The 26,740-nt window shown below is 57.1% G+C and overlaps 1 protein-coding gene across 1 annotated transcript; it reads left to right on the forward strand.

Moving 5' to 3' along the window:
• The first annotated feature begins 3,712 nt into the window (after nt 1-3,712).
• Nucleotides 3,713-25,652, forward strand: PLXNB1 (plexin B1). The gene is made up of 37 exons (XM_006892940.1): nt 3,713-3,765; nt 4,357-5,469; nt 6,585-6,767; nt 7,025-7,153; nt 7,300-7,400; nt 7,678-7,810; nt 8,086-8,242; nt 8,510-8,618; nt 8,694-8,802; nt 9,232-9,918; nt 10,125-10,247; nt 10,494-10,616; nt 10,965-11,058; nt 11,147-11,319; nt 11,487-11,638; nt 13,398-13,503; nt 13,667-13,803; nt 14,031-14,207; nt 14,458-14,629; nt 14,815-15,057; nt 15,650-15,826; nt 15,903-16,051; nt 16,624-16,724; nt 16,817-17,034; nt 17,184-17,362; nt 17,509-17,575; nt 17,820-17,966; nt 19,301-19,469; nt 19,743-19,846; nt 19,921-20,005; nt 20,164-20,336; nt 20,508-20,668; nt 20,765-20,912; nt 22,884-22,948; nt 23,077-23,152; nt 24,577-24,651; nt 25,325-25,652. The coding sequence occupies exons 2-37, from the start codon at nt 4,363-4,365 to the stop codon at nt 25,427-25,429; spliced, it is 6,414 nt and encodes a 2,137-aa protein (XP_006893002.1). The 5' UTR covers nt 3,713-3,765; nt 4,357-4,362; the 3' UTR covers nt 25,430-25,652.
• Nucleotides 25,653-26,740: the final 1,088 nt, after the last annotated feature.

The raw sequence follows: 26,740 nt of genomic DNA on the forward strand, positions 1-26,740 counted from the left end.
CGGGGTGGACGGGCGCGGGGGAGCCATCGCGGCCGGGCCTGGGCCGTCCGGATGAGCGCTGAGAGGTTTGGGTCCGGAGAGTTGGAACCGCACTTCTCCGCGCTAAGGGAAACTCAACTCTGGCAACTCCGCCTGTAACGCGATTGGGAGATAGAGGAGGTGGAGCTGCTCCTCCGCGCCCCCTCCTCGCCGCCGCGCGGGGGACCGGACAGCCCCTTCCCCGCCCTCTGAGGACCACTCGTGGAGTTCTTGTTTCGCCGTCCCGGGGGAGAGGGAGCAGGTTCGGGGCAGAGGCGAATGGGGAGGTCGGGGCGTCCCCTCGTAGTGAGAGCGCTTCCAGGCTGCGTGGTGCGGGGCTGACAAAGGCGGACCAGGATCCTGCCGCGTACCCGCAGAGGGGACCCCCCCCCCCCGCTTCGTGCCCGGGCACAGACGGTGGGTGATTGATGAGCGCTCCTTGGGTCCTCGGGGGTGCGTGGCCAATGGTGGATCTCCCCATCCCACCTTACCACCCAGAAAATGGGGCAGGCGATCTGCTCCGCTTCCCTGTCAATAAGTAACTTGCCACTTCGGTGGATCCTGGGATTGAAGCTGGAGGGCAGAGAGGAAAGGCCAGTTACCAGCGTCGTCCACATGGGCTGAAGTGTGGGCCCGCTGTAGGCGTGGAAGGGCAGAATCGGTTAGTTTCTTCTGGTGTAAGGACGTTCCAGGAAGGCTTGGAAGGTACTTGCTCTTGCTAGACTAAGTTAGGCGACTTCAGGCCTAACCTGCTGAAGAGGACCGGGGTGAGGTGGGGGAAGGGGGGGCCCAGAAGAGACACAGGGCAGGCCTGGGCGCAGGTGGAGTTTGACTTTGGCAGTGAGCCTAGGCTAGGCTGGAGATCTTGGGAATGGGCAGAGATCCTGGCTGTGCAGGTGAGGGATGTGAGACCTGGCTCCCAAATCAGCCTGTTCTGACCTCTAAGAAAAATGAGATAGACACCCTGCACTGAAGGAGGTCAAGTGGCTTGGTGAGCTCAAGGCATGGCTCTTAAGGCTAAGCAGCTGGGCTTTCTTGGCTGTAAAGTGGGGAGTTCTTTTAACACTCAGGTAACCAACCTATGGTCTGCAGCTAATTGCTGAAGCCTCTGAATCAAAACTCACACTCCCTGTCTGTAGGGAACTTCGAGTCCAGAGTGGGAGGGTGGAATAGGGAGAAAAGTGGCCTTGGCCGGGGAGCTGCAAATGCCAGGCACATACCACGTCTTGTTTAATCCCCAGAGAGCCCCTGCCTTCTGTTGTTCCAAAGGGAACTCTGAGTCTCCACGAGCTGGGGGCAGAGCTGTTGCTCCGTGCCAGGTGATCCATCCATTGAATGGATGGCTGCTGGGAGAGGCTGGTTGGGCTTAGGGGTTAACGGGATGCAGAGGGAGTGGGCATTCCACGCGGTAGGAACAGCCTGGGTGAAGGCATAGATGATTGAAAGGCCTGGGGTTCAGGAACGATGAGCATGTGTGGGGGTGGGAGGGGAGGTTTCAGGAAGTTTGACCCCTTTCACTCAGGTCATGGGGTATTCCAGATGCCCTTGCTTAGGGAGGAGGAGCTCATGAGGTGGTGAGGGATAGAAGGTAGATTGGACGGGCTAGGGGCTACTCTGGCCTGTGGCAGAGTTTAAGTGACATACCATGGCATGGTGCCCGACATGAAGGAGAAAATACCACTGCTTTTCTCCTTTCCTCCTCTCCCCGCCCAGTGCCCACTCCTACCCTTGGTATGTGGGGAAGGGTGAGGGATGCTGGGGCTAGGCTCACAGGAGGACTGTTCTTGGACAAATCTGATAGCTCTCCCTCCCTCCCTCCCTGCCCCGGCATGGTCCAGGGTGGCTTAGCCCCCTGGCCTCCTACATGGCTCGAACTGTTCTAATCCCATCTCTTGTTCTTCCTGGGGCAGTGAGGGCTCTCTGCCAGCTGTGATTTTACTTTGGGGAAGTGGTTTGGTCATTGCTGCCTGAGGACTGGAGAACCCTGGCACTTGGTAGCCTCTGAGCAAATATTTGTGAGCCCACAAAGGAGTGAATGCTCATGCTCGGCTAGCTCCAGGGACCCTCTGCCCCAGGCGTGCCCCTGGGCTTGAGGTGGCAGGAGGGTGTGGTCAGAGCCTCTGCCCAGCCTTGAGCAGGCCATCTTCCCACAGGGAGAGATTTTCTTTCCTCATCCCTTAGAAACAAGGTGGGGGGCTCCTGGGCAGCCTGGCCTTGCCCCACCGCCCTGGGCTTCTCGCTTGGTTTGCGACTCTCTTGCCACCCCTGCCCCGCCACCCCCTCGGGTGGCAAACAGAGGCAGCCTTGTTCCTGCTCCCATAGAGCTGCCCTGTTCTCTGCACACTAAAAATGGAAACCCCCAAGCTATTTTGGGAGCAGTGCCCAGTCGGGCTTTGGCCATGGCCCCCCTGCTCTCAGGCTGTGGCCATGGCTCCCCTGCTCCCATCAGGGTGCTGGACCCTCCTCCGAGCCCTGACCCCAGCTCTGTCTGAGGGCGGCCGTAGGAGTACCCCTCTATTTCCTCCACTGGGATGAGCTGGCCTGGGCTGAGGAAGTCCCTAAGGACAGCCTGGCAGCTGGGTGGTGGCAGGGTCCAGACAGTGTGGCCTGGGTTCGGGCAGGTAAGGAGGGTGGGAGGTCCTAGCCTGGGATGCCTGGCCTGTGGCAGCACTTTACTACCCTTGGGACTTCTGGCTCGGACCAGTGGGGCTGGGCAACATGGTAGTTTCTTGGTCAGGTGACTCAGCTGAGGCTTGTAAGGAAAGGTCTGTGAAGAGGGCAGACTCCGCTCCCTCCCCTCCCATGGTCTGGGGAGGTCCTGTGGATGTGGCATGGTCAGCTTGGTGACTTCCTCCAGGACACCTCCTTCTCCACCCCTCCCTTCCACTTACCCCATGCACTGGCTTTGCTGTGACTGAGAGGAAAGGAAATAGCAAGTGCAGGCCTGGTTTCCACGGTCCTGTGGGACTTGGGGCTGGAACCGGAAGGGTGCATGTGAGTCTGTATATGTGAGTAACTAAGCATCGATGATGGAGTGTGGGTGTCTGATGAGTTCTGTGTGTGTGTGTGTAAAATGTATTCTCATAGCAGTGTTTAAATATGTTTGGTGTATTTGAATGGTGTTTGTATCTATATATGTATCTCTCTGGTATATGTACATCTTACATCCACACACACTTTGTGCAAGTGCCCATGTGCTGTGTGTGAGTATGTGCATGCAGGGTGTGTGGTGTGTGTGCATCTCGAGGTGAGTGCTCTGTGTGTATCTGCACATGTGCTGGTCATGGTTTGGGCTGGGACAGCCCTTGGACTTCGGGGTGGGTGGGTGCTAAAATGGGTGGAGATTGGGCAGAGGGTGGGACTGAGTATTGAGATGAAGGGGATGTAGGGGGCAGAGGGAGGGCACTGTGATGGGAGCCTGGCAAGGCTCTGCCAGCCAAGGGGCTTCTTTTGAACTGCCCTTTCCCAGGCCCCGCGGGTGCCTGGTTCCGCTGCCCTCCCCCTCCATGTAGGCTCTGAGGAGGCGTCCCCTGTGGAATGTGTTTGGTGGCTGACGGCCAGGCTGGGCCCAGCTCCACCGGCAGGCTGGGCAGCGGAGAGGGAGGATCTGTCTGCCTCCACAGTGGAGCGCCCGGTGCTCCCACATGCTTGTCGCCCAGCCCCCAGCTTCATGCTCTGCTCTCTCCCTGGCTAGGTGACTCCCACACAGGTCATGCTGTTGTCTCCTGACCCAGCCGGCCCTGCCAGGTGAGCCTGACCTCACACCTGTGAGCCGTGTGACTGGGGACTCACCAAAGTGGGGTCCAGATGTCCAAGCCCCAACCGAGCCAGATTCAACCTCTTGTCTTCTTTCTAGACTGCCAGTCTAGAAGCTACCTGTCACCAACTCCTGCCCAGCTCCTCTTCCTGCCCAGAAAGTTAATATCTGTGAGCAGAGGGTCTCTGGTCTCTCCTCCCTGGCATCTAGGCACCTCCTTCCCAGGAGGCAGCTGGGGATGGGATATTAGCAAGTCTCTGGTCATGCCCCCCAGACCCTCTGCCTCTGATCCAGTATAAGGAGAGGGGAGGGTGGACTACAGCCCCTCTGACAAAGGTGTCTGCTGAGAAAGGGCAGTATTCGGTTCCAGAGAAAGACCCTTGCTCCTCACTCCCTGTAATTGTCAGCCTTGGCTGTGGTCCTCGTCTAAGCCAGAGTCCCCTGCCCACTCCCCTGTCTAGGTGATAGTGAATCTTGGCTGGGCTGCTCAGTACTCCTATTATCCATAGCCCTCTCCCTCACTGATGACTCACCACATTTGGGTGGGCACGTGAACCCTTCTCGACCTCTCTCCCTGCCAGGTGACCATGCCTGCCTTTGGCCCAGCTCTTCTTCTGGTGCTCTGGGCTGGGTGGGTCCTCACCCTCCAGCCCCCACCCCCAGTTGCCTTCAACCCCAACGGCACGCATCTTCAGCACTTGGCACGGGACCCCACCTCAGGCACTCTCTACCTCGGAGCCACCAACTTCCTGTTCCAGCTGAGCCCGGGGCTGGAGCTGGAGGCCACAGTATCCACCGGCCCAGTGTTGGACAGCAGGGATTGCCTGCCCCCTGTGATGCCTGATGAGTGCCCGCAGGCCCAGCCTACCAACAACCCGAACCAGCTGTTGCTTGTGAGCCCGGGAGCCCTGGTGGTATGCGGGAGCGTGCACCAGGGGGTCTGTGAACAACGGCGCCTTGGGCAGCTTGACCAGCTGCTACTTCGGCTGGAGCGGCCTGGGGATACCCAGTATGTAGCTGCCAATGACCCTGGGGTCAGCACGGTGGGATTGGTGGCCCAGGGCCTGTCTGGGGATCCCCTCCTGTTTGTGGGAAGGGGATACACCAGCAGGGGCGTCGGGGGTGGTATCCCACCCATCACAACCCGGGCCCTGCGGCCCCTGGACCCCCAGGCTGCCTTCTCCTATGAAGAGACAGCCAAGCTGGCAGTGGGCCGACTGTCTGAGTACAGCCACCATTTCATCAGCGCCTTTGCACGTGGGACCAGTGCCTACTTCTTGTTCTTGCGGCGGGACCTGCAGGCTCAGTCTCGAGCCTTCCGTCCTTACGTGTCCCGTGTGTGCCTTCGAGACCAGCACTACTACTCCTATGTGGAGCTGCCCCTGGCCTGCCAGGGTGGTCGTTACGGGCTGCTCCAAGCTGCGGCCGTGGCCATGTCTGGGGAGGTGGCCCATGGGGAGGTGCTTTTTGCAGCCTTCTCCTCTGCGGGTCTACCTGCTATGGGCCGGCCTCCGTCAGCAGCTGCCGGGGCATCTGGCGCCTCAGCCCTCTGTGCCTTTCCACTGGACGAGGTGGACCGGCTGGCCAACCGCACACGAGACGCCTGCTATACCCGAGAGGGCCGTGCAGAGGATGGTGCTGAGGTAGCCTACATCGAGTATGATGTCAATTCCGACTGCGCACAGCTGCCCGTGGTGAGTCCCAGGCCCTGCCCCTGTCTGTGAAGTTACTGGCCAGACATTTAAACAGCTGTTGCTGGGGTCTGAGGGAAGCCAATGAGGTGGGAGATGGTCACGTCAGCAGATGTTAAGAGTGTTCTCTGTGTCTGAGTGGTGGAGAGGTACCTTAACACAGATGTGATGTTCAGAGAATCAGAGTGCAGAGACATGCTTGGACCAGGTGGACTTGTAAAAGGGTTACACCTATGTAGGCGAGATGAGTCTTTGGGAGGTTCCAGGGTCTGGGGCAGAGAATGCTGGGGAGATAGGAGCTACCTTATGTTTTTGAGCCAGAAAGGAACTTGTTTCCACCCTCAGGATGGATGGAAAAGGGAGAAGATGCAGGCAGGGGTGTTAGTAAGGTTCCGTGAGGGCTGGGTCGTAGCTTAGGTAGGTGGCTTGGGGAGAAGAGTGCAAGCTGTGCAAGGCTTTGGAGGAGGAGTGGTCGAGGAGAAGGTCGTTGTTGTTATGTGCCATCAAGTAGCCAGAGTCATAGCGACCCTGTGTTCAACAGTCTGAACCCTGCTCTGTCCTGAGCCAACCTTATTGTCTCTGACACACCTACTCCCATTACCCCAGTCACTGAGTCAGTCCATTTCATCGAAGGCCTTCTTCTCTTGCACTAACCCTCCACCCTCCCAAGCATGATGTCCCTCTCCAAGGACTGGTCCCTCCTTGCAACATCCCCAAAATATATCAGACAGAGCTTTACAATCCTTGCTTCCAGGAGCAGCCTGGTTTTACCCTTTCCAGGAGAAGGTAGAATACATAAGTTGGATAGAACAGTTTCCATGCCAGGAGTGGGGGAAAATAGGGCTACAGACAGGCAAGGGATCAAAAGAGGAGGAAGGAGCCAGTGGAAACTGTTCAAGGCAGCTGGACATCAGCCCACCGAGGCTGAACTAAGGATGTGGCTGTGGTCGTTGCCAAGGGAAGGAATTGTCGAGGAGGAGGCCAGTAGAGATGAGAGGTGGGAGGGGCAGTGATGAGATTTGTTGTCTAGAGGCTCCCAAAAGCGATGTGGGAGAGATGAGGTTGACCCAAAAGGATGGGGCAAGGGTTGGCTTTATGATGCCTCTTGCTGCCCGAAGGACACCCTGGATGCTTATCCCTGTGGCTCAGACCACACGCCCAGCCCCATGGCCAGCCGTGTTCCTTTGGAAGCCACGCCAGTGCTGGAGTGGTCAGGAGTCCAGCTCACATCTGTGGCGGTCGCTATAGAGGATGGGCACACCATTGCTTTCCTGGGAGACAGTCAAGGGCAGCTGCACAGGGTGAGTCTGCAGGAAGCACTGGTCTTCCTAGAATCCAGAAGGGAAAGAAGGGAGGGGGAAGTGGGCTGCTGGAGACTCAGCCGGGGCAGATCCTGTCTGTGACTGCAGGGGCAGAGATGTGTGTCCTGTGACACCTCCTCCTTCTACCCCTGACCTGGGGTGTATGCCTCATCCCCCTCCCAGGCTTGGGGAGGGTCCTGGATACAAGTCCTATGGCTATAGACATAGGCCCCAGACCTTGTGGTCTCTAATCTCAGGTTTACTTGGGCCCGGGCAGCGATGGCCACCCATATTCCACGCAGAGCATCCAGCAGGGGTCTCCGGTGAACAGGGACCTCACCTTTGATGGGGCCTTTGAGCACCTGTATGTCATGACCCAGAGCACAGTGAGTGCCAGGCGAGGGCCAGGGCTGCTGGGAAGGGTGGCTGGGCAGGGCCCCTGGGTCGGGCCTGGGCCCAACATGTGGATAAGCTTCTAGTGTTTGGACTGCAGCCTATACAGCATCTCCTTGTGTCCTCTTTGCTGTCACAGCTTCTCAAAGTTCCTGTGGCCTCCTGTGCCCAGCACCTGGACTGTGCCTCCTGCCTTGCTCAGAGGGACCCATACTGTGGGTGGTGTGTACTCCTTGGCAGGTCAGTGCTGTACTAGCTCCTGGCCCCTGACAGCTTCTTTGACTCCAGTCCAGCCCAGAGTTAGGCCATCAAATTCCCCTACCTGCATTCTTGATCCTTGGCTCTCAATCCCTCTATCCTCCATCCTGTGTAGACATGGGGGCCTGGTGTCAGGGCCACGTGAGGCCCAAGCCCGAATCTCCCCGGACAGTTGTTGGGGTACTTGCCCTGTGAACGCTCTGTGGCCCTTTGCGGGGGCCAGGGGTGTCATAGGAGGATACTGGTCACTCTTGCTCAGGTGCAGCCGCCGTGCTGAGTGCTCGAGAGGCCAGGGCCCAGAGCAGTGGCTGTGGAGCTTCCAGCCTGAGCTGAGCTGTCTGCAAGTGATCTCCATGAGTCCTGCCAACATGAGCCGAGAGGAGAAGAGGGAGGTGAGTGATCAGGGCCAGCCTGGGGCTCTGGCGGGGAGGGTTGTGGTGATGAGGAGAGACCTTGGCTCTTGGTCTTGGTGTCAGATGCACCAGATACCACATGTCCTTGTGCAAGCCACTTGTCTTGGGACTTTGCTTTCCTTCTGTGACTAACCAGACTCTAGAGATATCTGTGGGGGGCTGGGGACCACAGTGTGTGCTCATAGTGGGTGCCCTGTCCGTGTGATCCCTGGTCTGCCCAATGCCCGACAGTGTGCCCTGGCTTCTCTTGGCAGATTTTCCTGTCGGTGCCAGACCTCCCGCCCCTGCAGCCGGGGGAGTTGTATTCCTGCCACTTTGGAGAGCACCAGAGTCCAGCCCTGCTGACTGGTTCTGGGGTGATGTGCCCCTCTCCGGACCCCACCGAGGCCCCAGCACTGCCCAGAGGAGCCGGTGGGTGAGAGAAGGGGCCTGGCAGCCCCACCTTGCTCCTACCTTGCTCTAAGGGGGGTGTGGTTGGGATGAAGTGTAATTCCAGGCAAAGGACCCTGAGTTGTTGTTCTTCTCTGAGACCCACTAATTATAGCCCCCAGTTTCCTAATCTATGTCCTGTAGTCTGTGTCCATCTACCCCTGGGCTCCCTCCCTGCGTGCGGTGATTACCCTCGGGGCTGAGTGCTCCTCCCCGTTCCTCAGCACTGGTCCCCTGTCCCCTCTACAGACCACGTCTCTGTGAACGTGGAGCTCAGGTTTGGCCCCGTTGTGATCGCCAAAGCGTCCCTGTCCTTCTATGACTGTGCAGCAGTCATGGAGCTCTGGCCGACTGCACAGTGAGTTCCTCCGTCCCGACCCCCGGCCCCAGTCTGCCCTGTGGCGACCCCTGCCCCATGGCTGTGCCCTTGCAGGTGCCAGGCCTGTGTGAGCAGCCGCTGGGGGTGCAATTGGTGCGTCTGGCAGCACCTGTGCACACATAAGGCCTCGTGTGATGCCGGGCCCATGGTGGTGAGCCAGCAGGTGAGTGTGACTCCAGGGTGGGCTCCGTGAAGGGGTTTGGGAGTCCCGTTGTGAGGGTTTCTGTGCTGGCCCAGGGTCTGTGTACCTGCCTGCCCACATGAGGTCCTGTCTGTCTGTACACCTGCGCTGCTGCTGTGTGTGTGTGTGACGGACCCACTGATGAGACGCTGCTGCTGATACGTCCCACCTGTTTAGGGAGAGGATGCTTGTAACTGAGAGGCAGTGGGGTGCAAGCCTTGGGCCTCACCTCAGCACAGACACCCCTGGAGCTTGCCCTTCCTCTTTCTCCTTTGGAGAATTAATGAGCTGTTTTTGTTTTTCTTTTCCTTGGTCTTCTTTTCCTCTTAACATACCCTTTGCTTGCCTGCTACCTGCTCCTGCGCCTGCCTGCTGAGTGGCCCGCTCTGTCTCTCTCTGCTTCCCCTTCAGAGCCCGCTTCTCTTTCCAGCCCCTCCAGCAGGAGATGTGCCCAACCCCCTCCCTCCTGCAGCCCCCAAAGCCACTGTCACCCCAGCTTCCACTACCCTTTCTGCAGAACCTCGGGTTTCCTCCCCAACTCCAACCTCAGACACCCCACTCCAGGCCAGCCCCTCCCTGCTCAGCTCCCGGGAACCAGAGATAGGCCTTGGCCCCATACCTGTCCCCAACTCCACAGAGTCCCCTCTCCGTGAGAAGCCCTCCCATCTAGGCCCCCCTGACAGGCCTGTGACCACTATCTCTAGCCCCACTGTTGCTGGACCCACGGCCACCCCTGAGGAGCTTCCGGCCGCCAGCCCATCACTCTCAGATGCTGCAGTCCTGCCCCCTGTCCCTGCAGACCCTGGCCCTGAGACCTTCCCCTCTGCGATACCCCTGGACCAGCCCCCTGGCACTGCTCCTGCCACCACTTTCCCAGGGGCCACGGGCTCCACGAGGCCCGCTCTGGACTGGCTAATGAGAGAAGGCGGCGAGCTGCCCGAGGCGGACGAGTGGACGGGGGGTGACGCACCCGCCTTCTCCACTTCCACCCTCCTCTCAGGTGATGGAGACTCGGCTGAGCACGAGGGCCCTCCCGCCCCCCTCATCCGCCTGTCCAGCCTTGACTACCAGTACGACACCCCCGGGCTCTGGGAGCTGGTGAGGCCAAGCCCAGGAAGGAGGCCTCCAGGGAGGGTTTTGGGGAAGATGCAGCCCCTTGCTTGGCTTTCCAATTCTGTGGTGGCGAGACCATGGGCAGGGTGGAGCCTGCTGCCCCATGACGGCCTTGCCCTGAGACCCTGCCTGGAGTGGACTGAGGGGGCAGGGCAGGGTCCATGGACTGTGTTGCTCTCTTGGGCCTGCAGGAGGAGGCGGGGTGGGGGCCGAGTGCCTGCCCCTGTGTAGAGAGCGTCCAGTCCTCCATGCTGATGCCAGTCCTTGTGCAGCGCCAGGTCCACCTGGTCGGTAGGAACCTGCGCCTGTTCCAGGTGAGCACGTCTGCTGGGGGGGTGTGTGTGTGTGTGTGTGTGTGTGTGTGTGTGTGGGGGGGGGGAGGGGCTTATCTGCCTGGGAGGCAGCCTGTGCAGCAGCCCTGGGACAAGGCTTTGGTATATGGATGTCTCCTGGGAATGGAAAGAGGGCCTGGTAGCATGTTTTGAACTCCAACCCAGAGGAGGGACTGGAGGCTTGCGAGCTCCTGAAGTCACCCCAGCAATTGTGTCCTCTGTCCCCAGGACAACCCTGGAGACACTGAGTGTGTGATGGAGCTGGAGGGCCGAGAGGTGGTGGTTTCAGCCCGAGTGGAGTGTGAGCCACCTCCAGACACACGGTGCTACATCACATGCCAGCCACACCAGGTACAGACCATTAGTGGTAGTGTGGGCGAGGGGCACTGGCCACAGGCTGGCCGCCAGCCTCAGCTGATTGTACTATACTTGTCCCAGCTCAGGCTCTGCCTTTGTGTCCTGGAGGGTCTCAGTACCCCAGCTTGCATCTCCTACCCTGAAACCCCCACCCAGGATTTCCTGCATCCAGCTCTGTCTATGACTCTGTGTCGCTGAAAGCGCCATACTCTGCTCTGACCTCTGATCTTGGGCCCCCAGAGCTCATCATTTTAGTTCTGTCTCTGAGCAGCCCCACCCAGGCCTGGTACCTCTACCAGCCCTGGTTCTGACAGCATCTCCCTCTCCGTGCCGTCTCTCCAGCTAAGCTATGAAGCTCTGCAGCCGGAGCTCCGTGTCACACTGTTTCTGCGTCGGGCCGGCCGCCTACGCGTGGACAGCGCCGACGGGCTGCACAGTGAGCTCCCTGGGGTCCCTGGGACTGGCCGGCAGCGGCAGGGCTCTTCCATGCTTGCCTCTCACACACTCACCTCTGCCGCCCCCAGTGGTGCTGTATGATTGCTCCGTGGGACATGGCGACTGCAGCCGCTGCCACACCGCCATGCCCCAGTACGGCTGTGTGTGGTGTGAGGGGGAGCAGCCACGTTGTGTGGCCCGGGAGGCCTGTGGCGAGGCCAAGGCCGTGGCTACCCAGTGCCCTGCACCTCTCATCCACTCGGTATATCAAAACACTGTCCCTTCCCCTTCTCACTGCTGCGCTTGGAGGGAGAGTGGGGTGCCTTGAGTGTATCGAGGCCACAGCAGGGGATGAGAGAGCTGGGGCTGCCTCTCTGGCTGTTAGGGGTGAACAGGTAATGGAGGTGAGCAGTTTTTGTCCTGGAACAGGTGGAGCCACTGACTGGGCCTGTAGACGGAGGCACGCGTGTCACCATCAGGGGCTCCAACCTGGGCCAGCATGTGCAGGACGTGCAAGACACCGTCAAGGTGGCTGGAGTGCCCTGTGCTGTGGACACCGAGGAGTATGAGGTCTCCAGCAGGTGAGTTGACAAGACCCAGTGGGAATGGGGTGCACCCTATCCAGAGCTTCTCATTTCTTCTCTCCTTTCCCCCTTTCCTTGGCTTTGGTGATGATGCCCTGTGATTAAGATTGCCTCTGAACCGCAAGGGCCCCCTGCAGAAGGAAGGCACAGATTTACAGGTTCCTCGGCTGTGCTGCTTCACATGGGGAGCAGGGGAGACCTCACATTCTTGGGCCTGCCTGGGCTGGGCCGCTGCCCAGAGCTGATGCTGTCTCTCGCTCTGTGACTCCGTCTCTCGCTCCGTGTATTGATATTCTTACTTGACTTGCAAAGTGATCGTCTATGCAGTCATAGTAGCGGGTCCTCAGCCCTCACATAGCTGTTCCCAGAGGCTGGTCTTTCTACCAGCTGACCCTTCTTCCCCAAGCACAGCCCTGAGCCTTGACATGCAGGACGGAGGATATATGGTCTAGTGTCCAGGCCTTCCTGCTGCCTTCCTGGGCAGGATCTACCTTCAAGGCAGGTCCCACACCAGCCTGAATCTCATAGTTGAAGAACCTGTTTTTAAATAACTCATATCTGGTCCTTAGATCTTAGAATTTATAGGAAGGCTCTGTAGTGGCATAGTGGGTTAGATGTTGGGTTGCTAAGCAAAAAGATGGCGGTTCAAATCCCCCAGCCACTCCTCAAACAGTCTTTCTCATAAGGATTCATAGTCTCGATGATCTGGTGGAGGGCCACTGGGGGTGAGAATCAACAGCAGTGGTTGTAACCTCAGTGAGGAGTCCTGGTGGCATAGTGCTTAAGCATTTCATGGTTAACTGAAAGGTGAACAAGTTTGAACCTACCAGTTAGTTCCACGGGAGAAGGATGGGGCGGTCTGTTGCCGTGAAAATGACTCTGTGGGACGGTCTGCTTTGTCCTCTAGGGTCACTGTGAGTTAGACCCTTGGCAGTGGGTTTGATTTGGGTTTAAAATCTTTACTGTTTACTTTTTTAAAAGCAAAGAGCTGCTTTGCTGGAACATGTAGCTTTTCCCCGAGATGTAGTTTGAATCTAGGCTAATGATGATTCCAGAAGCATAAGATTAAGGTAATTTGTGAAGTGCTTTAGAAAGCCATTGACGTGTGGTTTGGTTGAGCATGTCCTGGGGAGTTCACGCATCACAGGTTCTGATTTGCTGGAGTGTTTGCAGTGACAGTGACAATGTCATAGAATTGAGTCCCTTAAGGCTTAGCATTCTGGAAATGAATTTGCCTCAAGCTTCTGTTTTCTGACTGAGAGCCATCATTTATTTATTTATTTATTTATTTTTTAGAATGTTAACTTTCCCATCATGTTTGTCCCCAGTTCTTTTAGGGACTTCTTTTTCTGTAAGGGAATAACATTTCTGCCGCTTTTCCAGTGTTGCCGCATACACAGTCATGGGAGAGGATGCAGGGGAGAGGTCGTGGGGCCCCCTCAGCTCAGCCCACACACACAACCAGTCTGACAAGGCTTCTTTGTAAACTTAGGCCATAACAAAGAAAAAAAAATCCTCCTTGTCAGAGGCCTTGGGGGCTACACTGGGAGGATTGAAATCACAAATATTAATCTTCAGGCATGGAAGCCTGCCATGTGGAATTCCCTCTGAAATTGGAGCTCTCCCTCCAGAGCGATCAGTTTCCTGGGGGCAGTGAGAGAAGGCCGACTGACCTAGCAAGGCAGGGCATGGGCAGCCCGGACAGTGTGGGGCCTTGGGTACTGCATGGGCCCCCAGCCTGCTTTGTTCCCCACAGCCTCGTGTGCGTCACCGGCATCAGCGGGAAAGAGGTGGCAGGCCCTGCGATGGTGGAGGTGCCAGGAAGAGGGCATGGCGTCTCCGAGCGGGACTTCATTTACCAGGTGCTGACTGCAGGGCCCCCCAGCTGAAGAGGAGCCATCTAGTCAGCTGGCTTTCCTGGCCCATCTGATTGTAACTTTGGGGCCCCCTGCTGCCTCAGGCTCACCCTGCCTCTCAGTTTGTGGGCTGATGTCTTTTTGCCTTTTTCTGCTTCTCTCCTTACAGGATCCAGAGGTGCACTCCATCTTCCCAGCCCGAGGTCCCAGAGCGGGGGGCACTCATCTCACCCTGCAGGGCACCAAGCTTCTGACTGGGCGCCTGGAGGACATTCGAGTCATGGTTGGGGACCAGCCATGTCACCTGTGAGAGCTGCTTCTAATCCTGTAGAAGTGCACATACTCTGGGGGAGATGGGACAGGGAACAGGGCCAAGTGGGTTCCCTCTTACGGCAGCCAGATCCTCTTGAGGCTGGGCAGTGAGCCGGGGCCTGAGTGTGGCCCAGCTCCCGTGTCCTTGCGTCTTCCCCTTCCAGCATCCTCTCTGGAGCCACCTGACTGACCAGCTCTTCCACTGTCGCTTCCCTCCTCAGATTGCCCGAGAAGCAGGCAGAGCAGCTGTACTGCGAGACCAGCCCGTACCCTGCGTCTGCCCTGCTCTCCGTGTCTGTGTGGTTCGGGACCACTGAGCGGAGGCTCCGGCACAGCCAGTTTCAGTACACGTCAGACCCAAATGTCACCTCTGCAGGCCCCTCCAAGAGCTTCCTTAGGTTTGTGGCACGTGGCAGGGGGTGATGGCAATTGGTACAGCTACCAGGCATAGGGAGTCTGTAGTACTTTACATGGGCAACTCTGGGTTCCCACGATGCTAATGGGAGAGGGACCCAGGAAGCATGGGGCTGGGTTATGCTAGCCCAGTGGGACCAGGCTGGGCTTTAGAGCCTGGGTCACATAAGCCAGGAGGAACAGCAGCTGCCTCTGTCCCAGACTGTGACAATTGGCTCTTGGGCTGTGTTTTAGTGGCGGACGTGAGATATGGGTCCGTGGTCAGAATCTGGATGTGGTACAGACGCCAAGGATTCGAGTGACCGTAGCCCCCAAAGCTCCGCTCCCTGGCCAGGGGCTTGGTCGGAGACGCCGTGTGATCCCAGAGACAGCGTGCTCCCCTGGAGCCTCCTGTGATGGTCAACATGTAGGACACCCCGGGCATCCCTGGCCTTCACTGGGCTCCCTGCCACCTTCTTTTTGCCCTATGCCACAAGCTATGGACATCCAGGGGTGGCTGGTGCCAAAAGAGGCTTTCCCCATCTTTCCTTGGTTCCCTTGCCTTGCACCCTCTCAGCTGACCCTCCCCTGCCTTGCTTCCCTCAGCTCCAGTTTGAGGAACCATGCCACGTGAACTCCTCCCAGCTCATCACGTGCCATACACCTGCCCTCCCAAGCCTGCCCGAGAGTCCCTGGGTCCAGGTGGAATTTATCTTTGACAACCTCGTCTTCGACTTTGCAACACTGAACCCCACACCCTTCTCCTACGAGGCCGACCCCACACTGTATCCCCTGAACCCGGAGGACCCTACTACACCGTTCCGGCACAAACCTGGGAGCGTGTTCTCAGTGGAGGTACTGATTCTGTCTGAACTCGGGGGTCCCCCATCCTTCCCTTTGCTGGGCAGTGCTGCTGTGTGTGGGAATAAGACTGCTAGATGGACTGATACCTCATCTTTCATGGGGGGTATCTTGGTGAGGGCTGCAGGAAGTTGATGTTCGCAGTCTTTGGCCTGGGGTTATCTGGCAATCGCTGGGCCTGTAGCGTGGGTCCTTCCACACGCTGATTAATATGTTAAGTAGTTTTTTATATGTGATAATTGGGCATTTGCAATGTAACATACATGTTCTGATATGTGTAATAAATGGGCCATCAGTTACAGAGCAGGGCTTTGTTGCATGGAATTTTGGGAGGTATAGAGTAGGGATTTTTGAGTCTGGAGAACCTGATACCCTTGGAAGAAGGATAGAAAAGGACCGAGAAGGGGCATGGGGAGAAGCTTAGAGGGCATCCCATGGCTTAGGACCAGGTTCCAGGGCCTGTGACTCCTGCTTCTGGGAAGGGGTCCAGAAACATCTCATAGGGGGTGGCCAAGACCAGGGTGACCACTTGCTCCTCCCCTTGGAGAGGATCTGAATGACTGGTCAGTGACATCCCTTGTTCCAGGGAGAGAACCTGGACTTTGCAATGTCCAAGGAGGAGGTGGTGGCCATGATTGGGGACGGCCCCTGTATTGTGAAGACGCTGACCCGGCACCATCTGTACTGCGAACCTCCCGCGGAGCAGCCTCTGCCTCGGCACCATGCATCTCGGGAGGCCCCTGACACTTTGCCTGAGTTCACGGTCAGTGGGCAGGCCGGGGGCTGGGCTGGGCCTCAGCCATTCCTGAGCCCTCACTCTTGGCTGTCTGCCTGCGCAGGTGCAGATGGGGAACCTGCGTTTCTCCCTGGGGCGTGTGCAGTATGATGGCGAGAGCCCCGCGGCCTTCCCCATGGCAGCCCAAGTGGGCCTGGGGGTGGGCACCTCCGTTCTGGCACTGGGTGTCCTCATCATTGTCCTCATGTACAGGTGGGCACCGTTAGTGGTGGCTGAGCTGGATGGGGCAGGCGTGGCTTGTGGATGGATTGGGAAGGCACAGCCAGACCTTTTCTGTAAAGGGTCAGGAATTAGGAGGGAGGGATCGCAGAACAATGAAAGAGTTTTTCTTTTCAAGGAGAAGAGTGAATTGGGGGGAATGGGTGGGTATGGAGAAAAGTGTAACAACAAATGACTGGAAACCCTAAGTCTCTGTAAACTTTCATTAAAATTAATTAAAAACAACAAAAAAGGGTCAGAGAGTATAAATATTTTAGGCTTTGTATGCTCAGGGGGTTTTGCAGTTCTGTCATTACAAGGCAAACACAGCTGCATTCCAGTAGAACTTTATTTACCAAAACAGGATATGGGCAGATATGCCGTGGTGGTAGTTTTCTGACCTCTGTGCTGGGTCAGGCCTGGGCATGGGTCAGGGCGGATTGCCTGGGATGGAACAGACTCAGTTATCCTTGGCTGGGCTGGGTGTGTCTGGGTCAGGGCATGGCTGAGTCTGGGTTAGGAAGGACTGGGCCTCCCTGACCTGGACCTCCGTGGGCGCTGAGCAGGAGGAAGAGCAAGCAGGCCCTGAGGGACTATAAGAAGGTCCAGATCCAGCTGGAGAACCTGGAGAGCAGTGTGCGGGACCGCTGCAAGAAGGAGTTCACCGGTGAGTGAGGGTCCCACTGCCTGGGTTCCTCTGCACCAGCTGCCCTCGTGTGAGAGCCACACCGCCACCCCACCACCTCTTCTGCCCCACAGACCTCATGACTGAGATGACCGACCTCACCAGCGACCTCCTGGGCAGTGGCATTCCCTTCCTCGACTACAAGGTGTACGCTGAGAGGGTCTTCTTTCCCGGGCACCGGGAATCACCCCTGCACCGGGACCTGGGTGTGCCTGAGAGCCGGCGGCCCACAGTGGAGCAAGGCCTGGGACAGCTCTCCAACCTCCTCAACAGCAAGCTCTTCCTCACCAAGGTGCCCCTGCCCTGCCCTCTCCCTCTCCCGGCCTGCCTTAGCCCTTCCCTCGCTGCTGATCCCAGCTCACTCCCGTCTGCACTCTCTCAGCCCTGTCCCCTCTCTGTCCCACTGTTTCTGAATCTGAGCTTCTCTCTCCCTGGACCCAGTTCATTCATACACTAGAGAGTCAGCGCACCTTCTCGGCCCGGGACCGGGCCTACGTGGCGTCCCTGCTCACGGTGGCACTGCACGGGAAGCTCGAGTACTTCACCGACATTCTTCGCACGCTGCTTAGTGACCTGGTGGCCCAGTACGTGGCCAAGAACCCCAAGCTGATGCTTCGCAGGTCAGTGTGGCTGTGGGAAGCGGTGGAGTGGGTGCCAGGGCCAGACGGGCTGAGACGGAGCTTCTGCGGTCTTGGGGTCTGTAGACTAAATAGTGCCGTAAACTTGCCTGGAAAGCCCTGACCGTCTCTCTTCTCTGTCCTCCTAGGACAGAGACTGTGGTAGAAAAGCTGCTCACCAACTGGATGTCCATCTGTCTCTACACCTTCGTGAGGGTGAGAGGGGTGAAGGTGGATGGGGCCCCTGAGAGGGTTGGGACTAAGCCACTAAGCCTGTGGCCCCCATGCAGCTAGTGCCCCAGTGCTGGGCAGGCTCACCCGCCTAGTGTATCTTCTCCCACTTGAGCTTTTTGTACCCTGTCCTCTTCCCTAGCTTACAGTCTATCCTCTGGACCTTTGTCCCATACCTGTCACCTTCCTGGAGGGGGGGGGTGTCCCTAACTGCTTGACACTCCCCCAGGACTCTGTAGGGGAGCCTCTGTACATGCTGTTCCGAGGAATTAAGCACCAAGTGGACAAAGGACCAGTGGATAGTGTGACTGGCAAAGCCAAATACACCCTGAATGACAACCGCCTGCTCAGAGAGGACGTGGAGTACCGTCCCCTGGTGAGGGGGATGTGTGTGTGTGTGTGTGTGTGTGTGTGTGTGTGTGTGTGTTATCAGCCACTGGTGAGTGCCGTGGGGGTGATGATGTGAAAGTGTTTGGTAAGGGACTACAGTTCCTGGTGAAGGTACTCACTGGGTTTCGCTGGAGAGGAAGGAGACAGAAGTCCATTGCTGGGCCCAGGGAATCAGGGATTGGGCTCAGGGAGACAGGACACCTGGCTGGCTGGCTGCTTGTGGAAGTGGTATTAACAGAGGATGTAACATGACCACACTCGGGCCTCAGCAGGTCCTGTTTCATTTAATCTTCCCAGGAGACCTCTGAGGTCTTCCCCATTATATATTAATAGCTGAACAAACTGAGGCTTGTAGCGGTCTCTGGAAGGTCACATGCTGATTAGTAAATCATGTGCTAGTTAATAAATGGGAGACAAAGTCCAGAAGCAGCTTCCTATTGGCTGCTGGGCAGCATTCTTTAAGTACACTATGCATAGACCCTGAGATGACTGTGGCCCTGGCTCCTGGGATTTCGGCTGCCATAGGATGATCAAGGGGTGGAGCTTTGTGGGGGGGGAGGTTGAAGGGTTGCAGGGTGGGAGACGGACTTAGCTTCTGATGTTTGTGTCGGGGTGCAGCCAGCCTGATCTGTGGTCTCCAGGGAGAAAAGCCTTTAGACTAAGTTCGCAGAGTGGAGGCTCGAGGGCCAGACTTGGAGGACAGGGCATTGCAGGAGGGTGCTCAGGCTTGGGCTAGAGTCAGGGAGGTCACCGCCTCCCGGGGGAGGAGCAAGCCCTGCCCTGGACCAGCCTCAGTTCCTGCCCTGCCAGGGCTCTGGGTGGCTGCCAGGCCATCATTTTGGCACCTGGCCAGCGAGGTGGTGTGTTCACTGTGCTGGGAGATAGGCCTCAGGAACCACCCTGGCCAACCTGCTTGTCACTTCGCTCTGGCTTTGTTTCTCTTTGTTTTCATTGAGACATTCCTTCAGGGAAATTTTATTGGGTTTCAGCTCAGCCTCTGTCTGGATAAAGGGGAATCCTTGCTTCTTTTCAGCTTCCTCAGACTCACCGACTGAGATAGGATTCTGGAGAACTGCGTGGACAGGGGTTTGTGGTCATTATTTACTTTCTGCCATTCACGCAGTCATTAACTAAGAGAGTATGCTGGCTGCTGGTTCCAGAACAGGAGATATGTAGGTGAAGAGACTGGGATTAGGACTGTGATGCTTAGAGACCAGCACTGGCCAGGCTCTCTCGTGGGTGGTACCTGTCCTTAGCCTTGCATCCATGTAATTCCCACATGTGACATGGACCCTCCTGGCTCCCATGTGTCCTGTGTAGACCTTGAACGCGCTGTTGGCTGTGGGGCCAGGGGCAGGAGAGGCCCAGGGCATGCCTGTGAAGGTCCTGGACTGTGACACCATCTCCCAGGCCAAGGAGAAGATGCTGGAACAACTTTATAAAGGAGTACCTCTTGCCCAGCGGCCAGACCCCCGCACCCTAGATGTTGGTGAGGAAGGGGAGAGTTCTGGCCCGGGGGGGTCTGAGCCAGCATTTGGGATGGCTGGCCCTGGGCCACTCGAGTCCCACCTTGGGAGTGGCAATACCTGGAGCAGGATGGGGGTTGACTCTGGACCCCCTCTCCAGAGATAAGCTCTCAGCTGTTAATGGACCCTGTGTTGTAGCATTTGTTGTGGGGAGGCTGGGTGGGAAAGCTTGTGTTCCTGTGGAAGAAGGAATCACTTCTGTCACCCCTGGACCAAGGCCCGTCTTGTCATTGTAGAGTGGCGATCTGGTGTGGCGGGCCACCTTATTCTCTCTGATGAGGATGTCACTTCAGAGGTCCAGGGACTGTGGAGACGTCTGAACACCCTGCAGCACTACAAGGTGGGAGGACTAGGAGCCTGCGGAGGGCGTGGTGTGGTGCGGTTGGCAAAGGGGTCACCAACTGTGGCCAACAGGTCCCAGATGGAGCAACGGTGGCCCTCGTCCCTTGCCTCACCAAGCACGTTCTCCGGGAAAACCAGGATTATGTCCCCGGAGAGAGTGAGTAGCCCCGCTGTCCACATCTGTCTTTTACCCTTGCTTTGCCCCTCCCTTCACCTAGGTGCCCTCACCCTTGTGGGAAGGGCAGGTCCCTGGAGATCCAGGGAAGGTGATGCCTGATGAAGGGTGATGAACTGAGATGTGGGGTCCCGGTGCAGGAACCCCGATGCTGGAGGATGTGGATGAGGGGGGCATCCGGCCCTGGCACCTGGTAAAGCCGAGTGAGGAGCCAGAGCCGCCCAGGCCTCGGAGGGGCAGCCTTCGGAGCGGGGAGCGTGAGCGAGCTAAGGCCATCCCCGAGATCTACCTGACCCGCCTGCTGTCCATGAAGGTGGGAATGGAGGGTGGGGCAGTGGGGCCCAGGGCAGGGAGTGAGTGGTGCTAGGGCTGAGGGGACGTGGGAGTAGGTGGGGGCACACCCAGTGGAGTGCCACAGGGCAGCTGGGCTGGTATGTGCCATATCTTTGCTGACCACAGCTGTCCCACATCCCCTTCCCCAAAGGGTACCCTGCAGAAGTTTGTGGACGACCTGTTCCAGGTGATCCTCAGCACCAGCCGCCCGGTGCCGCTGGCCGTCAAGTATTTCTTTGACCTGCTGGATGAGCAGGCCCTACAGCATGGCATCTCCGACCAGGACACCGTCCATATCTGGAAGACCAACAGGTGGGAGTGGGGCCGGGTGGCCCGGCTGGCCGAGTCGGTGGTCATTTCCTGCCCCATCAGCTCATGCTCACTCGGCCACACCTGTCCTCCCTGCAGCCTGCCACTGAGGTTCTGGATCAACATCATAAAGAACCCGCAGTTCGTGTTTGACGTGCAGACGTCGGACAACATGGACGCAGTGCTCCTTGTCATTGCGCAGACCTTCATGGACGCCTGCACCCTGGCCGACCACAAGCTGGGCAGGGTGAGCGGCCTTGGGGTGTGCGCCAAGGGCAGTGGGGGCCAGGATTGGACAGGACATTGCTGTGCATACACGCAGATTCCACGGAGCAGTGGGATCTGACCTCTGACTGCAGGCCTCCTCATCAGGCCAGGCTGTGCTGGGGACTCCCTGGGAGAGGCAAGGCCTCAATATTAAGAGCTGAGCACGATGCTTTGCTAGAAGGAAACACAGTCTCCTGTGCCGGTCGGATCTGCTTCGACAGTACACAACAAGAAGAGTTAAACAGGAGTGTGTTGGGGACATCATGCACCCACTTACACAATCAGGATACAGACAGCAAGCTCTAGGCAGGCTGTGGGTAGAGGTCCTTCCACGGGTCAGTGGAAGTTGCTAAAGGGTTGGGCATGTGCTGTGGCCTGGCCATACCTGTGGCTTCGGCTGAGCACCTTAGTGATTGTGGAAACACTAGACCCTGAGAATCCAGAGAGGAAGTGTCAGCTCTCCTCAGATGAGCAGGGGTAGCTTCACGCCAAGGATGAGGATGTGTGGCAGGCCAGGTCTGTGGGACGTGGAGACACGTTGGCTGTGAGTGCTGTGAGAGGAAGGCTGACTCAGTCTGCCTTTGATGAGCTCAGACTTGAACAAAGTGAGCCCGAGGTGTTTGTTGGGGTGCCAGGTGGTTTCCAGGTGGCGAAGCGCTCTGTAGTCCCACAGTAGCTCCTGACTCCCTGGTGGGTTTGAGTCTGTGGGAGTGCTGCGGTAGTGTTTGTTACACGGTGGGAAGTAGAGTTCAGGGCGTGTCTGTGAGAGGGCTGTGTGCTGGAGGACCGCTCGCAGGCACGGAGGAGAGGAGGTGGTCAGGCAGCATGAGCGTGGGAGTGTGTTGTTATAAACACCAAAGCCAAAAGAGTCACATGACAGATGTGGGCTCACCTGTGTGTCTGCTCAGGGTCTTAAGATACCACGGGTCCATGGATGGGGCACTCTGCCTAGTTCAGAGCCTTGGGCCACCGTCACCTTATGGCCTGCCTCTTCAGGATACATTTTTTGATCTAAGGAAACAATGTGGGGCGTTCTACTCTCTAGCACTATCTTGGGAGGCTTCGTTTGCTCCATGTAAACTTATACTGCTTGGTCATGAGCTGAGAATCCCAGGGCCACACTAGGTCCCATGGCCCACTTCCAGGGGTGGGTGCTGAGTCTTGACTGGGTGTTTTGCTCGGTTGTCACACTGTCTCTCTCCTGCCCAGCAAACCAGCAGATAGCTCAGAAATAGTCCAAACCGTGTGTGCCAAGACCACCCGGTACAGAGCCCCATGAGAACTGATGACAAAGTGTGTCCCCTTTGGCATGCGAGCTTGAGCTCTTGCCTCGCCTCCCAGCAGCTTTACGATGAAACAGAAGGTTGAGAGATGTGAAGTTTGGTGCCCAGGGTCACAGGTGCTGGGGTTCACCAGGGCACTGGGAGTGGCCGCACCTGGGCATGTTAAAATTGTGGGCTCTTGTACCTGCGAGACCTGTCTCACATTCCAGCCCAGCCACTGGGGAGTAGAGGAGGCTGCAGCGACTTACTTCATTGCCTAGGTCACAGTTTCCTCATTTTTAAAGTGATTAAAAGAGATTAAATGGCACGGCACCTGGGGCGGCACCTGGGGCAGCGTCAGGGCTCCCACAGCTCTGTCCCCTGCCCCCCAGCGTGCTGCTCCGGGAGGGGCTGGCTCCACGCATGGAGGCACTTGGCTGAGAAATGGCCTCGGATTGATGGGGAGTGGCTTGAGGTGATGTCAGATCCTGGACATGAAGGAGAGGGACAGCAGAGGGCACTTAGTAGAAGGGCTTATTATCCAGGTGACCAGCACTGGAGCTGAGGGGGCTCCTGGGATATAGGACTTTCAGTTTTAAAACTGAAACAGTGCTGGGAAAACTAGGACGTGGATTACCCTAACAGGGACCCTCATTCTTGCCTCTTTTTATCACCTTCCTCCTAACCAGGACTCCCCCATCAACAAACTGCTATACGCTCGGGACATTCCGCGCTACAAACAGATGGTGGAAAGGTAACAGGTGTAAGGAGAGTCAGTGGGAGTCAGTGGGTGGGGCAGGTGAAGCCAGGGGTGGGCACGTGGCCTGGGGGTGGGGGTGGCCTTGTTTACCCAGCAGTTACAGCACATAAGATCCCTGGCAGGTACTATGCAGACATCAGACAGGCCATCCCCGCCAGCGACCAAGAGATGAACTCCATTCTGGCCGAGCTGTCCCGGGTAAGGCTCTGCTTGACTTCTCACCATGGAATGGGGCCAGGGGATCCAAACATCTCAGCCCAGAACGTGCAGAGATGCCTTGTCCGGCTTGAACAAGTGCTTGAATTCCTGCAGTCTTACCCTGTGGAGTGTGCTGAGACAAGCAGGGCAGAGAGGCGGCGGGGATTCAGCCCCAGGTCTGTCAGTCTGGGATCCACGTCTTTCTATTGTCAGCTTCCTTCGGTGGAGTAGACATGCCCCACTTGCTCCAAAAACAACCCCAAAGTGTACACTCGGGAATCGATGAACAAGGTTTCTGAAGTGATGACAAGCACAGCTCCTGTAACTATCTCAGTTTGGAGTTGGGGTGTTGCTGTGTGTCAAGCCTTTCTGGGTTGTCCTAGGGGTTGCATTTGTTGCTCACAGAAGCTCCACAAGTTAGATGGCGCCACCTTGGTGGTCTTGGTGAGGAGGTGGAGGCTCAGAGGTGTTCCACTGTGGGGCCTGGGAGGGACCTCAGGAAATGATTGTGTTAGAACAGACCTACACAAGTGGCGTCTGGGCTGCTGGGCTCTGTCCACTGCACTTTTCCCCTCCCATGCCCATTCGTTCCCTGGGTAAGTGAGAAAAGGGTAGGGTAATGGTTCTTCTTTGAGATTTGGGGCTAGCCGGCTGCATTACATCAGGATACTGCTGGCCTGGGGTCTTTTACTGATCACTACACCTGGCCCAGTTCCCTGGAAGAAGCACCACGAGTGGGTGACCGCAAAGCTCAGAATGTTACATTCTCAAGGTCAAGGAGGCTGGGAGTCCACATTGAGGCACTGGCCTTAGGGGAAGGCTTTCTCCTTGTGTCTCTTGGGGAGGATTTCTTTCAGTTTCTCTAGGCCTAGCTTTCCTTTGTCCCCTGGTGATTTCTGCACAGCACCTTGCTCTTTCCTATTGTGCTTGCCTCTCAGTGTCATTGTGCCGTTTATAGTTTATATCTCCAGAGTCATTAGGTTCCTGACCCACCCTCCACAGCATAATGACATAGCCTCATTAACCTAACAAAGAAAATCCTAGTCCCAAATGGGATTATAATTGGGAATTGTTGTTGATTGCCTTTGAGTTGAGCTCGACTCATAGTGACCCTATGAACAAAAGGCCTGAAGCCCCTCTACAACTATCAACATTTATCAAAGTTCATAGAGTTTCCAGAGGCATGTTGTTTAGGACGTGGATCCCACTCCTGCTTCTAAATAATTGGGGATTCAGGTCAATAAGAAGGGTCTTGGCCCTCTCCTGCCCCAGCTGAGCGTACATGGGCCCAGCTCCCTGGTCTGTACAGGCGCTGTTTCCTACAGCAGCCTCTGCCCCGTCCATCTTTCCCCCTCCCTGGCTCCCTGGCCCCCAGGCGGACTGTGTGTCTCCTCTCACTCACCTCTTATCTGGCTTCCTCCCAGAATTTCTCTGGAGACCTGGGAGCACGTGTGGCACTACACGAACTCTACAAGTATATCAACAAATACTACGACCAGGTGGGCAGAACACTGGGCAGGAGTCAGGAGGCCTGGCCTTGGGTCCTTCCCTGGGAGGCTGGGGGAGAGTGGACAGGCAGTCTGCCCCTGTGGTTCAGGGTGGGGGTCCCTGGGATCAGTCCCAGGCACCAAGTAGAGAGGGTGGGGCTCCTCGGCAGTACCTCCTTGAGTGGTGCTCTTGGCATTGACTGTTCTTATACTTGCCCTGCTCCCACCCCAACACCTCAGAGGGGCTTCTGGGCATGGTGACGGTGGAGAGCTGAGGAGACGGAAGACACGTACCGGATGGGGTGTGTGGCCACCACCTCTGCCAAGAGTGCAATCTGTGGTCGGCAGGGTGTTGGCACAGTCGCCTCTTGGGGAGTAGGCCCCTGCTGAGTTACATGGCCACCAATGAGAAGGGTCCTGGTGGAGGCACACAGTGTAGGCCGGGGGTTGGTGTGGGTGAGGCGCAATGGAACCAGTGAGGGGCTCTCTGGGGTCTTCCCGGCTTACTTGCTAATCCTTAAACCTGCTATAATAGTGGGCTGCAAAAATCCTCTCTCTGTGGCGAAGCTGGGAGGATGCTGGTTGTGAGTTGAGGTGGGAGGAGGTCCCTCTGAGGAGGGCTGTTCAAGTCTGTGCAGACAGGTCGGGTGGAGAGCTCTCATGGGAAATCATGTCTGCGTTTCAGATCATCACTGCCCTGGAGGAGGATGGTACAGCTCAGAAGATGCAGCTGGGCTACCGGCTCCAGCAGATTGCAGCTGCTGTGGAAAACAAGGTCACGGATCTGTAGGGGTGGCCTGCTGTTATCTCCGTTCCGCCTGGGCAGGCCTGGAACTGTGAGGGAGACCCCACCTTCTTAGATGTCGTAGTGACTGACAAGCAGGGTTAGTGGAAGGTGGACTCCCAGCCTCCCGAGCCCTCCAGCCTGCCCCTGTGGTCCCCTCTTGGCAGGGTTGGGGCCCTGAGGCTCATGGCGCGATGCCTCGCCCGCTCCCTGAGCCCAGTAACTCTGTGAGCTGTTGTTTCCTATGGGACGTCTGTTGGCGGGGAATTGAGGACCAAGGACTTGCAGAGAGTGGCTTCAAAGGGAGACCATACTGCACCTGGACACTGGCCTCGATCCCACCGGGGTTCAGAGAGAACGAGGAGAGCCCTCACCCACTCTGCTCATCGTCCCTGACCTGAGGTTAGCTGCCTTTGGCCTTGTTGCTGCTGTCACGTTCCTAGGCCCGAGAGATGGACACCTTTCCTTAGCCACTGCAGGTTGGCCTCTCAGCAGAGCTAGCTGCCTCAGGACCACCCTGCCTCTCAGGCAGCCCGTGGTGAAGGGCATCTATCTGCGGCAGGGTGCCTTTGGGAGAGGGGTGGCCCACTGACCAGCTCTTCATTAAAGGATAACACACTGCATGGAGTGGGGCTCTGCTCTGTGGGGTCAGCCCAGCCCCTCACCACTCTGAGGGTGAAGGCCAAATTCCAGAGATGATGCCTGCAGTTGAGGGTGTTTTAACCCCTTTGGTTATATTCTGCTTGTCTTGCAAGGAACTGAGACAACTAGACAGATTGGATCTTAGGGACCTTTTTCATTGTCTGGTCTCTAGGTTGCCCTAATCCCTTTAGCTTGGGAAATTCTTCCATATCAAAACATCTTAGTGGAGGTGGGCTCCTCACCCAACTGCCCGCCTGTGTGAAGGCCTCTGTTTCAGTTTTTTTTTAAACTTATGTGCGCGCGCGCGCGCGTGTGTGTGTGTGTACCATCAAATTGGATCTGATTGGTACGGGAGGAGATTGTCCCTCCTTCTCCAACAGAACATCTGATGGATTTGAACCGCGCACTTCTAGGATTGTAGTGTAGCTTCTTGCCACTAGGCCACCAGAGCTCACCAACTGTTTCAGTTATTTTAATGCTTCTGTAACAGAGATACCACAAGTGGATGGCCTTCACAAACCATTTGTTCTCATAGTTTAGGAAGGTAGAAATCCTGAGTAAGGGTGCCAGCTCTAGGGGAATGCCCTCTCTGTTGGTTCTGGAGGAAGGGCCTTGTTTCCTTCAGCATCCGTAGGCCCTGAGTTCCTTACAGATAGATCACCATGTATCTTGGCC

This window comes from Elephantulus edwardii, unplaced genomic scaffold (genome assembly GCF_000299155.1).
Source record: "Elephantulus edwardii isolate Elephantulus edwardi_28Jun2011 unplaced genomic scaffold, EleEdw1.0 scaffold00121, whole genome shotgun sequence".
Lineage (NCBI taxonomy): Eukaryota > Metazoa > Chordata > Mammalia > Macroscelidea > Macroscelididae > Elephantulus > Elephantulus edwardii.

Coding starts and splice junctions, on each gene's coding strand:
- PLXNB1 (XM_006892940.1), top strand. CDS start 4,363: ATGCCTGCCTTTGGCCCAGCTCTTCTTCTGGTGCTCTGGGCTGGGTGG. Junction 14,630..14,814: donor CCTCCTGTGATGGTCAACAT/GTAGGACACCCC, acceptor CCTCAGCTCCAG/TTTGAGGAACCATGCCACGT. Junction 22,949..23,076: donor TACAAACAGATGGTGGAAAG/GTAACAGGTGTA, acceptor GATCCCTGGCAG/GTACTATGCAGACATCAGAC.